The following is a 15183-nucleotide window of genomic DNA, read 5'->3' on the forward strand; positions in this document are numbered from 1 at the left end:
TTAATTTTTTTGGATTTTACTGTTCATCCAAGTTCAATTAAGCTCTGGCTCAGAAACTCACATCCCATGCACGGCTGATTCCCCTCCTTTCCTTACCAAAATGAAAAGCACAGCGGTGGGGACGTGATGTTTCTCAGCTCGAGCTCAAATGAGCTTGAGTGAACATTAAATTCTAAAAATATATACATAAGGAAACTATTTTATTTTCGTGGCAAACACTGACAAATATTCTGGGTGTTCTAAAATTTTATCATGAAAAGACATTTGTGAAAGTAATAGAAAAAAACAAAATAATAAATGCTCCTAAAGTGCTAATTTCAAAAATATTTCAGAGTGTTGATTTTGTTGTTTTTCCACGGCTTCAACGGATGTCATTCCATGGTGAAATCTACAAGCACTCAAACCATTCGCTAAAGTTTGATACACACAAAATTCAAATCCTTCCGAATTTGTTTTTTTTTTTGGAATTTAATGTTCATCCCGAGCTCATTTAAGCTCCGAGGTAGAAGAGCACTTTCTCAACAACGGAGCTATGTTGAGGCGAGGGGGGGCTAGAAAATTTTATTTGAAGTGTCTATATGAGGGAATAATTAGCCTTTTGCACCCTCAGATCTTTGTCATTTACGTTTCGCGCCCGCTGGTTTTTGTAGATGCTCTTAAAGCGTTGCTAGGCCGAGAATGGAGCTGTGATAAAAGAGAGAGAGACGCATGTGGTCTGGCGCGCACATGAGCGTGCACAGAGAGAGAAGATGGGTGGGCACGTTGGAGGCCTGCCCCTGTGCTGGGGTACCCTGTAGCAGGCCAGCTTCCCTTCCCCTCCGCACGCTAATCCTCTACCCCCCCTAATCGCACCACCTTAAACTCTCTCTCTCTCTCTCTCTCTCCCCTCTGTCCTTCTCTCCATTAAATTATCTCGCAACTGCCCTTCCTGCTACTGGCGACTGATTGGAGCTCGCCCTTCAAAGCCCAGCGCGCACTATTTCTTCTCCGCCCAGCTCGCCTCCTCCCTCGTTCGCACCACTTTATAAACCTTCTCGCACACTCACACTCCTCACTGCTAGCTTAGCTCGTACTGGAACGGCCAGTGCCAGTGCTCTTTAAGTACGCGGCACACAAGCTTGCTGCTCTCCCGGGGGCTGGAATGGCGTCCGAGTGGGAAATGGCCATGGGCGTGGAGCTCGGCATGGGAATGGGCTCCTACCACAACGCCTCCAACGTCCACGCCGCGCCCATGGGCCACCAGGCCGGCGGCTACTCCGCGGCCGCTCACCATTTCTACGGGATGCAGCCCATGCGCGACGCCAGCATGCGCGTGGATGAGCTTCTCGACTTCCCCACCGCGGGCGCCCACGACTTCTTCCCCGCCGCGCCGGACAACGGACTCCACCACCATCACCACCTCGGCGCCGGCGTGGGCGAGCTGTCGGCCACCACCCCTTCCGCCACGTCGTCGGATCACCAGACGTCCATGCTCTCCTTCGCCGACGAGTTCTACATACCCGTAAGCACCGCATAATTGACGAACGCGTAGCCCTTGCAGATGAAATTGTGCATGATCGTTAAATCGTGTGCATTCTGACACGTACTCGTGATCATCGAACTGCTGAGCTTACCTGAATGTGTATGTACGTGTGCGTTTCAGAGCGAGGAAGCCGCGGAGCTCGAATGGCTATCCAAGTTCGTGGACGACTCCTACTCGGACATGCCGAATTACTCATCGGCCGCGCATGCGGCAATGGCGGCGGCTAACGCGGCGAACAACGGCGGTGGCAGCTCGGCTGGTCAAGACAGCTGCGTCACAGCGGTGCCAGGCCGCGGAGCGCGAAGCAAGCGGTCGCGCGCGAGCGCCGCGGCCGCCGCCGCATGGCACTCCCTCATGCCGCACCCGCCTTCGCAGCCATCGCCCTCGTCCTCGTGTTCCTCGTCCGACTTCCCGTCCTCGACGACGGCACGACCTAGCGGCTCCAACTGCGGCAGTCGCGGCAAGAAGCAGGGACCCGTCGCCGGCGGCGAGGTGGGCCTGGTGGAGGGCGGCGTGCGGCGCTGCACGCACTGCGCCTCGGAGAAGACGCCGCAGTGGCGAACGGGGCCGCTGGGGCCCAAGACGCTGTGCAACGCGTGCGGCGTGCGGTTCAAGTCAGGACGGCTGGTGCCGGAGTACCGGCCGGCGGCAAGCCCCACGTTCCTGCTGACGCAGCACTCCAACTCTCACCGCAAGGTGATGGAGCTGCGCCGCCAGAAGGAGCTCGTTCTCATCCGCGGCAGCCACCGTCTGGACGTGGCGGCGGCGGCGGCCGGCCCCGGCCCCGGGGTGACCGTGAAGCCGGAGCTCATGTTCCATGACTACGGCATATGTTGATCGCTTGAGCCGGCCGTACGGATGTACTCCTAGCTAGTTAGCCGTGCATCATCGCGCGCCCGCACGCAGCCTAGCTAGCTAGCTAGATCCCTTTGCAAAATTCTCAGGCCTCCTTTTCTTCACTTTTCGCCTTTTTTTCTCTCCATATATTTTGCATCTTTTTGTTAATTAATTTGTTGGTACCTACCTCCCTTCCAAGTTCTACTACGAGTGATGAATATCAAGTTCTGTTGGTACAATTGCCATCGTGGCCAATCCAACGCTGAATTGTGGTATAATTTCTCAAGAACTTCGTAAATAACGCTAAATTTGTTAATCGAACGAACGGCCAAAATCTACCAGAGTTTCACGGATTATTCTTCGAGTGTCAGGATTCGTCTCTGCCTCCTACAAAAAACATCAAACTGACTGCTTTTTCCATGGCAAAATCTGAGCGATGTTACTGCCGGTCATGCAAGAAGCTCGAGTGCCACTAGCTACAGTAGTTAGAGCCTGCGCGTTCGGTCTGTTCGTTCTCGTTAGCACCAGCCAGTGTCTTGGCACATTGGGGTGCTGCAGCTTTTCTCCGTGGTTACTGCCCTGCTACTCCACGGACTTTATTTCTCACCGGTAGGTCAAGCTTTTTAATGGCGAGAAAAAGAAAGACGGGTGCGAGAGCCGGGAATGGTGGGTGGCTCGGCACGTGACTCGGGCCCGTCGCGGAGCTTTCCGGCAGGGGAAAGAGTGGGCAACGTTCCGGTCACGTGATGTGCCCCCCCTCATTACGCTTCTCTTCTCTCTTCTCTCTTCACTTATTAGCAGGAGTGGCAGGGGTGTTACTTTTTTTCCTTTGCCGTTTAGCTTTTCCGTGGGGCTGCGCAGGACGGCAGGATGGGTAAAGATGGCTTGGGGCGGAGCCCCGTTGCGGCCATGGAGTGCAGGTGTGTGCAATGCGGCCTGCCGACCTCCATGTGCGCCTTCCTTTGGGTGCACGTCCGCATGTTGCGGTGGCTTTTGTTGGAACTGCACAAGCGCTGCTCGGTAGCCATGTGACGCGTGCTCGGGAAGTCGGAGTAATAATCAATGGGAGTGCCTAATTTAACAGATATAATGTTTTTCTTTTCCCTTTTGCTTTACCCTGTCTATACAAAAGCATTTTTCCCCCTTCTATTGCAAACAAAATTATTTGTTTCTATTTCTACTAGCAAACATACCTGTTGCAACAGGAGATCAAAGAATAACACACGTCTCAAATGTGATACGCATTCTCATGACCCTTTACAGGTGCGCGCCCTCTATTTTTGTAACATCCCAAAATTCTAAATTTTAAAATGTTATAATAAATAGATAGGTTTGATGGATTGTTTGATTGATTGTCTGAAAGTGAGTGAATTCAAAACTTTTTGAAAGTTAAATGAGAGGGAATAAAAGGACTTTCACAAACTTTCATATTTGCTTTCTAATCTCCATGGATTCAAATTCTTTCAAATACAAAACCCTTGAGCGAAGATGATATGACTTCTTTCATTTAAAATAAATGAAAAGGGTTTTGAAAATATTTGAATTTCATTTGGAAATATTTTTACTTCAAAAACTTCAAGCAACTCAATGATTTTCATGAGAGAAGATAAAATGACTTCTTCAAATTATATGAAATATGAGTTGGGAGTTTAAAAGGATCAAAATTTAAAATCCTTTTGAAATTATTTTCAATTTGGAATTGTTTGAGTTTTATTCAAATTATTTTCTCCAAAAATAAAATAAATGGAAAATAGGGTAACATGATTCCCTACATTAGAAAATTGGAGAAGAATTAATTTGAAATCATTTTGGTATTTTTAAAATAATTTTTGTTGGATTTTAATAGACCAGTAGCACTCTTTGTTTTATCTGAATTTCTATGAATTTTATTTGACTCTAAAAATGTTCATGTCGTAGAAAATCTTTTTGTGAAAATTTTAATATATTATATGCCTATATAATTTTTTTATTTATCTTGCTTTTATTATTTTTATTTGTTTGGAAATGTTTTTAAAAAAAAAACTCCTTCTCTGACTGGGCCGGCCCAGCCAACCGGGCCAGGCCGCAGCCCAGCCGCGCTGCACCGCCCCCAAGCTCGGGACGGAGTCCCGAGCATCACCGCCACCAGCCGGAGTCCGGCCGGACTCCGCCGCCTCCTCCTGCCCCTTCCCCACGCCACCTCCTCGCCCCTCCTCATAAAGCCGCCGCCCCGGCCCCCGTCCCCCTCTCTACTCGCGTCGTCGCTCGCCTCCTCGCCGCGTTGCGCCACTGTCGCCCGCTGCTGCTGCTCCGCGCTTCGCCTCGCCGCCGTCGCATCGCGCCGCTGCCCGCGCCGCCCTTTGCCGCATCCGCCGCTCGCCGCCTCCCCTCGCCGCTCGCCTGCGCCGCCGCCCGCGTCTCGCCCCGTCGCCGGAACCGCCGCCGACATCGCCGGACTCGCTAACTGCCGACGGCGGTTTTCGATGGAAAACCGCCCCGAACCGGTAACCACCCCGGTTTATTCTCGGTTTAGTTTGGTTCTTAAAAAAACCTAGATCGTTTTTTTATAAAATCGATTTCCTTTTAGATGGATCTATTTAGAGAACGTTCGTTGGTTAGGTGTAGAAAACGAACGTTCGCTTTTTAAGTTTTTTTCTTTTTCTGCTAGTTCTAGACAGGGACTTCTTTGTAGATGTTTTATTTACAGTTTAGCCCCTGATCTCAAAACAATCACTACTTTTTACTCGTTAGTCCAAATTCAACGAAACCAACGCTCACGTCTTCGTTATGATCTCCTCTATCCTGTAATCCAACTCAAACAGGTTTTTGAAAATTTTAAAATTTAAATTAGAACAAATTTAGATTCAAACTTCATTTGATCATAACTTGAGTTTCGTAGCTCCGTTTCAGTTGATTCTTTTTGCAAATCGAAGCTCTTGACCTAAACTTTCTGATAAGGCCAAATTCACATAATTTTTGTACTGTTAGAAATTGTTTTGTATTGCAAGAGTTATTTGGTTGGTTTTGATGTTTTTCGAATCGTTTCCTTCGATCTTTCTGATCTTTTGAGTGATTGCTTATGTGTGGTTACTATTGCTTGCCTATGATAGATTGACCGGAGTGTGACGAGTAGATCTATCAAGAGTTTTGAGTGCGAATCATCTTCATCAACATTGCAGGCAAGTTCACACTTTGATCATATCTCCTTTCATACCTAGTTTTTATGCATTAGTTTCACCCTCAAACATTGCATGAGTAGGATTGATAACATGTGGGTATTGGGTAGTAGTTGATGAGGTAGGAACCTATTGCCCTGCATTCAAACCTTGGGAGTTACTATTACGTTATGCTTATACTGCTATGCTATGCTCGTAGACGTGGATTGGGTTTGAGAGTATTTCATGACAGATGTGAGATTGTTAATTAATGGTTTACTTAAGGTGGCAACTTTAACACACATTTGGGTGGATTGAGGCACCTGGGTATTCCAGCGATTGCCTGTCTAGGCACCTGGGTATTCCAGGATTGCCTGTTTTTTTATGGACCGCCACCCAGGCTCAAAGGGATCATGAGATTATTCATACTAGAAACTTCCGTGTGCAGCCACAAGCTACTATGGGCTCTAGCATAGTTGACTAAGTTGTGCGAACTCTTACAGTGGTAGACTAGTAGATGTAGGGGAAAGTAGGTGTAACGGTCTACCCGATCGTAAGGTGCTAGCGCTTCTGAAATACTATGTCTCGGTCATCCTTTTCTCAAACAACATGTAGTGCGAGAATCCCAATGGAGGAGATCGAGTCTTGTGGGGAAAAGTGCGCAAACCTCTGCAGAGTGTATAAACTAATCATGGTTAGCCGTGTCCCCGGTTATGGACATCTTGAGTATCTAGTACTTGGATTATCATGTGAATATCATCATGTTACTTTAAATTAAGTTTGTTGGGTTTAATGATGTTACTTAATTGGGATTGAGGATGCTGTCAACCATTCTCAATGTTCAACAACCACCATGGTAGTTAAATAAAATTTATTCCTTTGCAGTAGGGAAAAATTGGCTTTTCGCAAAAACATTATAACCATAGAGCTTTTCCACCAGCCAAATATGCATGTAGTGATAGCCTTTGTTCATCATTTCTCTCTATGGTGTGAATTTGCCAGTACATTCAATGTACTGACCCTTTGTGGCTGTAACGTCTCATGCTGCAGGATTATCTTACGACGAGTAAGTGATACGTTAGGGTTACGATTTCTACACTCAACTTTGCCATTGGTGTTGATGGGAATCCACAACCTTGTTACTTCCGCTATTTTGGATTGAGGTAATAGTATTTACGTTACTTTTACATGTGATTTACCTCTGTTATAAATCCTCGAGTACTGTGTGTGTCAGCATACCGATCCAGGGATGACACTTAAGCACAGAGACTTGATCCATTCGGGTCGGGTCGCTACAAGATGGTATCAGAGCACATGTTGACTGTAGGACGTGACCCTAGAAACTGGCAAGCCCATAGCAAAGATTTTTCTCTACAACTTTCCCTTTCAAAAAGATCTTTTACCTCTCTTCTCCTCTGAGCTTATTCAAAAATTCCCTTTAGTGAGACCATACGCCTTTCCCCTTTTGACCACACGAAGATTCGACTGATGAGACCACTCCAAGAAATACAAGATATCGGACAACTAAGATCACTTCGGAATGAAGAGTATTTTCCGTGCATCTGAATAATGGAAACTACAACGGTTGAAGACCGAAGACAAGTAGAATTTGAAGGCTCTGAAGAATTCCCAGATTTGTATGACCTAGGAAGGCTACCCTTATGGAACTTGGCAGACTATGGAAGTTGTCAATACCCGAGATCAAGGTGTATCGGAGAAAGACTGAAACAAGGAGCATGAGAACTCGAAGTTTTGTCAAAGAAAACCCTAAGGCAGGATATATCAACTATGGAATGATAGCTCATGGGAATGATAAGAGCAGAAACACGGTTATCCGTGATGTCATCGCCCGCTGATGCTATTGTCACCGTGCTGAGTTAAGGATGTTGGGGAACGTAGCAGAAATTCAAAATTTTCCTACGTGTCACCAAGATCTATCTATGGAGAAACCAGCAACGAGGGGAAGGAGAGTGCATCTACATACCCTTGTAGATCGCTAAGCGGAAGCGTTCAAGTGAACGGGGTTGATGGAGTCGTACTCGTCGTGATCCAAATCACCGATGATCAAGTGCCGAACGCACGGCACCTCCGCGTTCAACACACGTACAGCCCGGTGACGTCTCCCATGCCTTGATCCAGCAAGGAGAGAGGGAGAGGTTGAGGAAGACTCCATCCAGCAGCAGCACAACGGCATGGTGGTGATGGAGGAGCGTGGCAATCCTGCAGGGCTTCGCCAAGCACCACGGGAGAGGAGAAGAACTTGGGAGAGAGGGAGGGGCTGCACCAAAGGCATAAGGGGGTGTCTCTAGAGGCCCTCCTTCCCTCACTATATATAGGGAGCCCAAGGGGGGGTGCACCAGCCCTAGGAGATCCAATCTCCTAGGGGGCGGCGGCCAGGGGAGGTTTCCCTCCCCCCAAGGCACCTAGGAGGTGCCTTCCCTCCTTGGGACTCTTCCTTAGGGTTCCCCTTCACCCTAGGCGCATGGGCCATAAGGGAAGTGGCGCCCCAGCCCACTTTGGGCTGGATCCCTTCCCACTTCAGCCCATGGGACCCTCCGGGATAGGTGGCCCCACCCGGTGGGCCCCCGGGACCCTTCCGGTGGTCCCGGTACAATACCGATGACCCCGAAACTTGTCCCGATGGCCGAAATAGGACTTCCTATATATAAATCTTTACCTCCGGACCATTCCGGAACTCCTCGTGACGTCCGGGATCTCATCCGGGACTCCGAACAACATTCGGTAACCACATACAAGCTTCCTTTATAACCCTAGCGTCATCGAACCTTAAGTGTGCAGACCCTACGGGTTCGGGAGACAAGCAGACATGACCGAGACGTTCTCCGGTCAATAACCAACAGCGGGATCTGGATACCCATGTTGGCTCCCACATGTTCCACGATGATCTCATCGGATGAACCACGATGTCAAGGACTTAATCAATCCCGTATACAATTCCCTTTGTCTATCAGTATGTTACTTGCCCGAGATTCGATCGTCGGAATCCAATACCTAGTTCAATCTCGTTACCGGCAAGTCTCTTTACTCATTCCGTAACACATCATCCCGTGATCAACTATTTGGTCACATTGCGCATATGATGATGTCCTACCGAGTGGGCCCAGAGATACCTCTCCGCTTACACGGAGTGACAAATCCCAGTCTCGATTCGTGCCAACCCAACAAACACTTTCGGAGATACCTGTAATGCACCTTTATAGTCACCCAGTTACGTTGTGACGTTTGATATACCCAAAGCATTCCTACGGTATCCGGGAGTTGCACAATCTCATGGTCTAAGGAAATGATACTTGACATTAGAAAAGCTATAGCATACGAACTACACGATCTAGTGCTATGCTTAGGATTGGGTCTTGTCCATCACATCATTCTCCTAATGATGTGATCCCGTTATCAATGACATCCAATGTCCATGGTCAGGAAACCGTAACCATCTATTGATCAACGAGCTAGTCAACTAGAGGCTTACTAGGGACATGGTGTTGTCTATGTATCCACACATGTATCTGAGTTTCCTATCAATACAATTATAGCATAGATAATAAACGATTATCATGAACAAGGAAATATAATAATAACCAATTTATTATTGCCTCTAGGGCATATTTCCAACAGTCTCCCACTTGCACTAGAGTTAATAATCTAGTTCACATCGCCATGTGATTAACACTCACAGGTCGCATCGCCATGTGACCAACATCCAAAGAGTTTACTAGAGTCAATAATCTAGTTCACATCACTAGGTGATTAACACTCAATGAGTTCTGGGTTTGATCATGTTGCTTGTGAGAGAGGTTTTAGTCAACGGGTCTGAACCTTTCAGATTCGTGTGCGCTTTACAAATCTCTATGTCATCTCCTAGATGCAGCTATCACGCTCTATTTGGAGTTATTCCAAATAACTGTTCTACTTGGAGCTATTCTAAATTGTTGCTCCATTATACGTATCCGGTATCTCTACTCAGGGCTATCCGGATAGGTGTTAAGCTTGCATCGACGTAACCCTTTACGACGAACTCTTTTACCACCTCCATAATCGAGAAAATTCCTTAGTCCACTAGTTACTAAGGATAACTTTGACCGCTGTCTTGTGATCCATTCTTGGATCACACTTGTACCCCTTGACTGACTCATGGCAAGGCACACTTCAGGTGCGGTACACAGCATAGCATACTGTAGAGCCTATGTCTTAAGCATAGGGGACGACCTTCGTCCTTTCTCTCTATTCTGCCGTGGTCGAGCTTTAAGTCTTAACTTCATACCTTACAACTCAGGCAAGAACTCCTTCTTTGACTGATCCATCTTGAACACCTTCAAGATCATGTCAAGGTATGTGCTCATTTGAAAGTACTTTTAAGCGTTTTGATCTATCCTTATAGATCTTGATGCTCAATGTTCAAGTAGATTAATCCAGGCTTTCCATTGAAAAACACTTTCCAAATAACCCTATATGCTTTCCAGAAATTCTACGTCATTTCTGATCAACAATATGTCAACAACATATACTCATCAGAAATTCTATAGTGCTCCCACTCACTTCTTTGGAAATACCAATCTCTCATAAACTTTGTATACACCCAAAATCTTTGATCATCTCATCAAAGCATACATTCCAACTCCGAGATGCTTACTCCAGTCCTCAGAAGGATTGCTGGAGCTTTGCGTACTTATTAGCATCTTTCAGGATTGACAAAACCTTCCGGTTGTAACACATACAACCTTTCCTCAAGAAAATCGTCGAGGAAACAATGTTTTGACATCCTATCTGCAACATTTCATAAATAATGCAGTAATCGCTAATATAATTCCAACAGACTCTTAGCATCGCTACGAGTGAGAAAGTCTCACCGTAGTCAACTCCTTGAACTTGTCGGAAAACATCTTAACGACAAGTCGAGCTTTCTTAATGGTGAAATTTACCATCATTGTCCGTCTTCCTTTTAAAATCCATCTGTACTCAATAGCATTACGACCATCGAGCCGTTCTGCCAAAGTCTACACTTTGTTTTCATACATGGATCCTCTCTCGGATTTTATGGCCTCGAGCCATTTATCGGAATCCAGGCCCACCATCGCTTCTCCATAGATCGTAGGTTCATTGTTGTCTAGCAACATGACTTCCAAGACAGGATTACGTACCACTCTGAAGTAGTACGCATCCTTGTCATCCCACGAGGTTTGGTAGTGACTTGATCTGAAGTTTCATGATCACTATCATAAGCTTCCACTTCAATTGGTGTAGGTGCCACAGGAACAGCTTCGTGTGCCCTGCCAGACACTAGTTGAAGAGATGGTTCAATAACCTCATCAAGTCTCCACCATCCTCCCACTCAATTCTTTCGAGAGAAACTTTTCCTCGAGAAAGGACCCGATTCTAGAAACAATCCCTTATTGCTTTCGGATCTGAGACAGGAGGTATACCCAACTGTTTTGGGTGTCCTATGAAGATGCATTTATCCGCTTTGGGTTCTAGCTTATCAGCCTGAAACTTTTCACATAAGCGTCGCAGCCCCAAACTTTTAAGTAATGACAGCTTGGGTTTCTTTAAACCATAGTTCATACGGTGTCATCTCATCGGAATTACGTGGTGCCCCTTTTAAAGTGAATGTGGTTGTCTCTAATGCCTAACCCATAAACTATCGTGGTAATTCGATAAGAGACATCATGGTATGCATCATATCCAATAGGGTGCAGTTATGATGTTCGGACACACCATCACACTATGGTGTTCCAGGCTGTATCAGTTGTGAAACAATTTCCACAATGTCTTAATTCTGTGCCAAACTCGTAATTCAGATATTCATTTCTATGATCATATCATAGATCTTTTATCCTCTTGTCACGACGATCTTTCAACTTCACACTGAAATTACTTGAACCTTTCAATAATTCAGACTCGTGATTCATCAAGTAAATGTACTCAACATCTACTCAAATCATCTGTGAAGAAAGAACATAACGATATCCACTACATGCCTCAGCACTCATTGGATTGCACACATCAAAATGTATTACTTCCAACAAGTTGCTTTCTAGTTCCATTTTACTGAAAACGAGGCTTTCAGTCATCTTGCCCATGTGGTATGATTTGCATGTCTCAAGTGATTCAAAATCAAGTGAGTCCCAATGCTCCATTTGCATGGAGTTTCTTCATGCATATACACCAATAGACATGGTTCGCATGCCTCAAACTTTTCAAAAACGAGTGAGCCCAAAGATCCATCAACATGGAGCTTCTTCATGCGTTTTATACCGATATGACTTACGTGGCAGTGCCACAAGTAGGTGGTACTATCATTACTATCTTTTGGCATGAACATGTGTATCACTACGATCGAGATTCAATAAACCATTCATTTTAGGTGCAAGACCATTGAAGGTATTATTCAAATAAACAGAGTAACCATTATTCTCTTTAAATGAATAACCGTATTGCGATAGACATAATCCAATCATGTCTATGCTCAACGCAAATACCAATCTCGATGGTGGAGGGAGCGTGCGATGCTTGATCATATCAACCCTGGAAACACTTCCAACACATATCGTCAGCTCACCTTTAGCCAGTCTCCGTTTGTTCCGTAGCTTTTATTTCGAGTTACTAACACTTAGCAACCGAACCGGTATCTAATACCCTGGTGCTACTAGGAGTACTAGTAAAGTACACATCAACACAATGTATATCCAATATACTTCTATCGACCTTGCCAGCCTTCTAATCTACCAAGTATCTAGGGTAATTCTGCTCCAGTGGTTGTTCCCCTTATTACAGAAGCACTTAGTCTCGGGTTTGGGTTCAACCTTGGGTTTCTTCACTAGAGCAGCAGCTGAATTGCCGTGTCATGAAGTATCCCTTCTTGCCGTTGCCCTTCTTGAAACTAGTGGTTTCACTAACCATCAACAATTGATGCTTCTTCTTGATTTCTACTTTCACGGTGTCAAACATCGCGAATATCTCAAGGATCATCATATATGTCCCTGATACATTATATTTCATCATGAAGCTCAAGCAGCTTGGTGGTAATGACTTCGGAGAACCATCACTATTTCATTTGGAAGATCAACTCCCACTCGATTCAAGTGATTGTTGTACTCAGACAATCTGAGCACAAGCTCAAAAATTGAGCTTTTCTCCTTAGTTTGCAGGCTAAGAAAATCGTCGGAGGTCTTATACCTCTTGACGTGGGCACGAGCCTGAAATCCCAATTTCAGCCCTCGAAACATCTCATATGTTTCGCGACATTCCAAAACGTCTTTGGTGCCTCAACTCTAAACCGTTTAACTGAACTATCACGTAGTTATCAAAATGTGTATGTCAGATGTTCGCAACATCCACAGACGACGTTCGAGGTTCAGCACACTGAGCGGTGCATTAAGGACATAAGCCTTCTATGAAGCAATGAGGACAATCCTCAGTTTTATGAACCTAGTCCGCATAATTGCTACTACCAACTTTCAACTAAATTTTCTCTAGGAACATAACTAAAGAGTAGAACTGAAGCGCGAGCTACGACATAATTTGAAAAGATCTTTTGACTATGTTCAGGATAATTAAGTTCATCTTATGAACTCCCACTCAGATAGACATCCCTCTAGTCATCTAAGTGATTACATGATCCGAGTCAACTAGGCCGTGTCCGATCATCACGTGAGACGGACTAGTCAACATCGGTGAACATCTTCATGTTGATCGTATCTACCATACGACTCATGCTCGACCTTTCGGTCTTCTGTGTTCCGAGGCCATGTCTGTACATGCTAGGCTCGTCAAGTCAACCTAAGTGTTTGCATGTGTTCCGAGGCCATGTCTGTACATGCTAGGCTCGTCAACACCCGTTGTATATGAACGTATGAATCTAACACCCGATCATCATGTGGTGCTTCGAAACTACGAACTGTCGCAACGGTGCACAGTTAGGGGGAACACTTTCTTGAAATTTTAATGAGGGATCATCTTATTTACTACCGTCGTTCTAAGCAAATAAGATGTATAAACATGATAAACATCACATGCAATCAAATAGTGACATGATATGGCCAATATCATGTTGCTCCTTTTGATCTCCATCTTCGGGGCTCCATGATCATCATCGTCACCGGCATGACACCATGATCTCCATCATCATGTCTTCATGAAGCTGTCACGTCATCTATTACTTCTACTACTACAGCTAACGGTTAGCAATAAAGTAAAGTAATTACATGACGTTTATGTTGACATGCAGGTCATAAATAAATTAAGACAACTCCTATGGCTCCTGCCGGTTGTCATACTCATCGACATGCAAGTCGTGATTCCTATTACAAGAACATGATCAATCTCATACATCACATATATCATTCATCACATCCTTTGGCCATATCACATCACATAGCATACCCTGCAAAAACAAGTTAGACGTCCTCTAATTGTTGTTTGCATGTTTTACGTGGCTGCTATGGGTTTCTAGCAAGAACGTTTCTTACCTACGCAAAGACCACAACGTGATATGCCAATTGCTATTTACCCTTCATAAGGACCCTTTTCATCGAATCCGATCCGACTAAAGTGGGAGAGACAGACACCCGCCAGCCACCTAATGCAACTAGTGCATGTCAGTCGGTGGAACCGGTCTCATGTAAGCATACGTGTAAGGTTGGTCCGGGCCGCTTCATCCCACGATGCCGCCGAATCAAGATAAGACTAGTAATGGCAAGCATATTGAACAAAATCAACACCCACAACTACTTTGTGTTCTACTCGTGCATAGAAACTATGCAATAGACCTAGCTCATGATGCCACTGTTGGGGAACGTAGCAGAAATTCAAAATTTTCCTACGTGTCACCAAGATCTATCTATGGAGAAACCAGCAACGAGGGGAAGGAGAGTGCATCTACATACCCTTGTAGATCGCTAAGCGGAAGCGTTCAAGTGAACGGGGTTGATGGAGTCGTACTCGTCGTGATCCAAATCACCGATGATCAAGTGCCGAACGCACGGCACCTCCGCGTTCAACACACGTACAGCCCGGTGACGTCTCCCATGCCTTGATCCAGCAAGGAGAGAGGGAGAGGTTGAGGAAGACTCCATCCAGCAGCAGCACAACGACATGGTGGTGATGGAGGAGCGTGGCAATCCTGCAGGGCTTCGCCAAGCACCACGGGAGAGGAGAAGAACTTGGGAGAGAGGGAGGGGCTGCACCAAAGGCATAAGGGGGTGTCTCTAGAGGCCCTCCTACCCTCACTATATATAGGGAGCCCAAGGGGGGGTGCGCCAGCCCTAGGAGATCCAATCTCCTAGGGGGCGGCGGCCAGGGGAGGTTTCCCTCCCCCCCAAGGCACCTAGGAGGTGCCTTCCCTCCTTGGGACTCTTCCTTAGGGTTCCCCTTCACCCTAGGCGCATGGGCCATAAGGGAAGTGGCGCCCCAGCCCACTTTGGGCTGGATCCCTTCCCACTTAAGCCCATGGGACCCTCCGGGATAGGTGGCCCCACCCGGTGGGCCCCCGGGACCCTTCCGGTGGTCCCGGTACAATACCGATGACCCCGAAACTTGTCCCGATGGCCGAAATAGGACTTCCTATATATAAATCTTTACCTCCGGACCATTCCGGAACTCCTCGTGACGTCCGGGATCTCATCCGGGACTCCAAACAACATTCGGTAACCACATACAAGCTTCCTTTATAAC

General features: G+C 46.2%; 1 protein-coding gene across 1 annotated transcript; it reads left to right on the forward strand.

Annotated features, from left to right (window-relative positions):
- The first annotated feature begins 920 nt into the window (after window positions 1-920).
- Window positions 921-2598, forward strand: LOC125534319 (GATA transcription factor 4). Its single transcript, XM_048697576.2, has 2 exons — window positions 921-1501; window positions 1643-2598. Exons 1-2 carry the CDS (start codon window positions 1142-1144, stop codon window positions 2357-2359), a joined length of 1077 nt encoding a protein of 358 aa, XP_048553533.2. The 5' UTR covers window positions 921-1141; the 3' UTR covers window positions 2360-2598.
- Window positions 2599-15183: the final 12585 nt, after the last annotated feature.

This window comes from Triticum urartu, chromosome 1A, assembly GCF_056163025.1.
Source record: "Triticum urartu cultivar PI428250 chromosome 1A, HENAU_Tu73, whole genome shotgun sequence".
In the NCBI taxonomy this organism is placed as follows: Eukaryota; Viridiplantae; Streptophyta; class Magnoliopsida; order Poales; family Poaceae; genus Triticum; species Triticum urartu.

Coding starts and splice junctions, on each gene's coding strand:
- LOC125534319 (XM_048697576.2), top strand. CDS start 1,142: ATGGCGTCCGAGTGGGAAATGGCCATGGGCGTGGAGCTCGGCATGGGA. Junction 1,502..1,642: donor CCGACGAGTTCTACATACCC/GTAAGCACCGCA, acceptor TGTGCGTTTCAG/AGCGAGGAAGCCGCGGAGCT.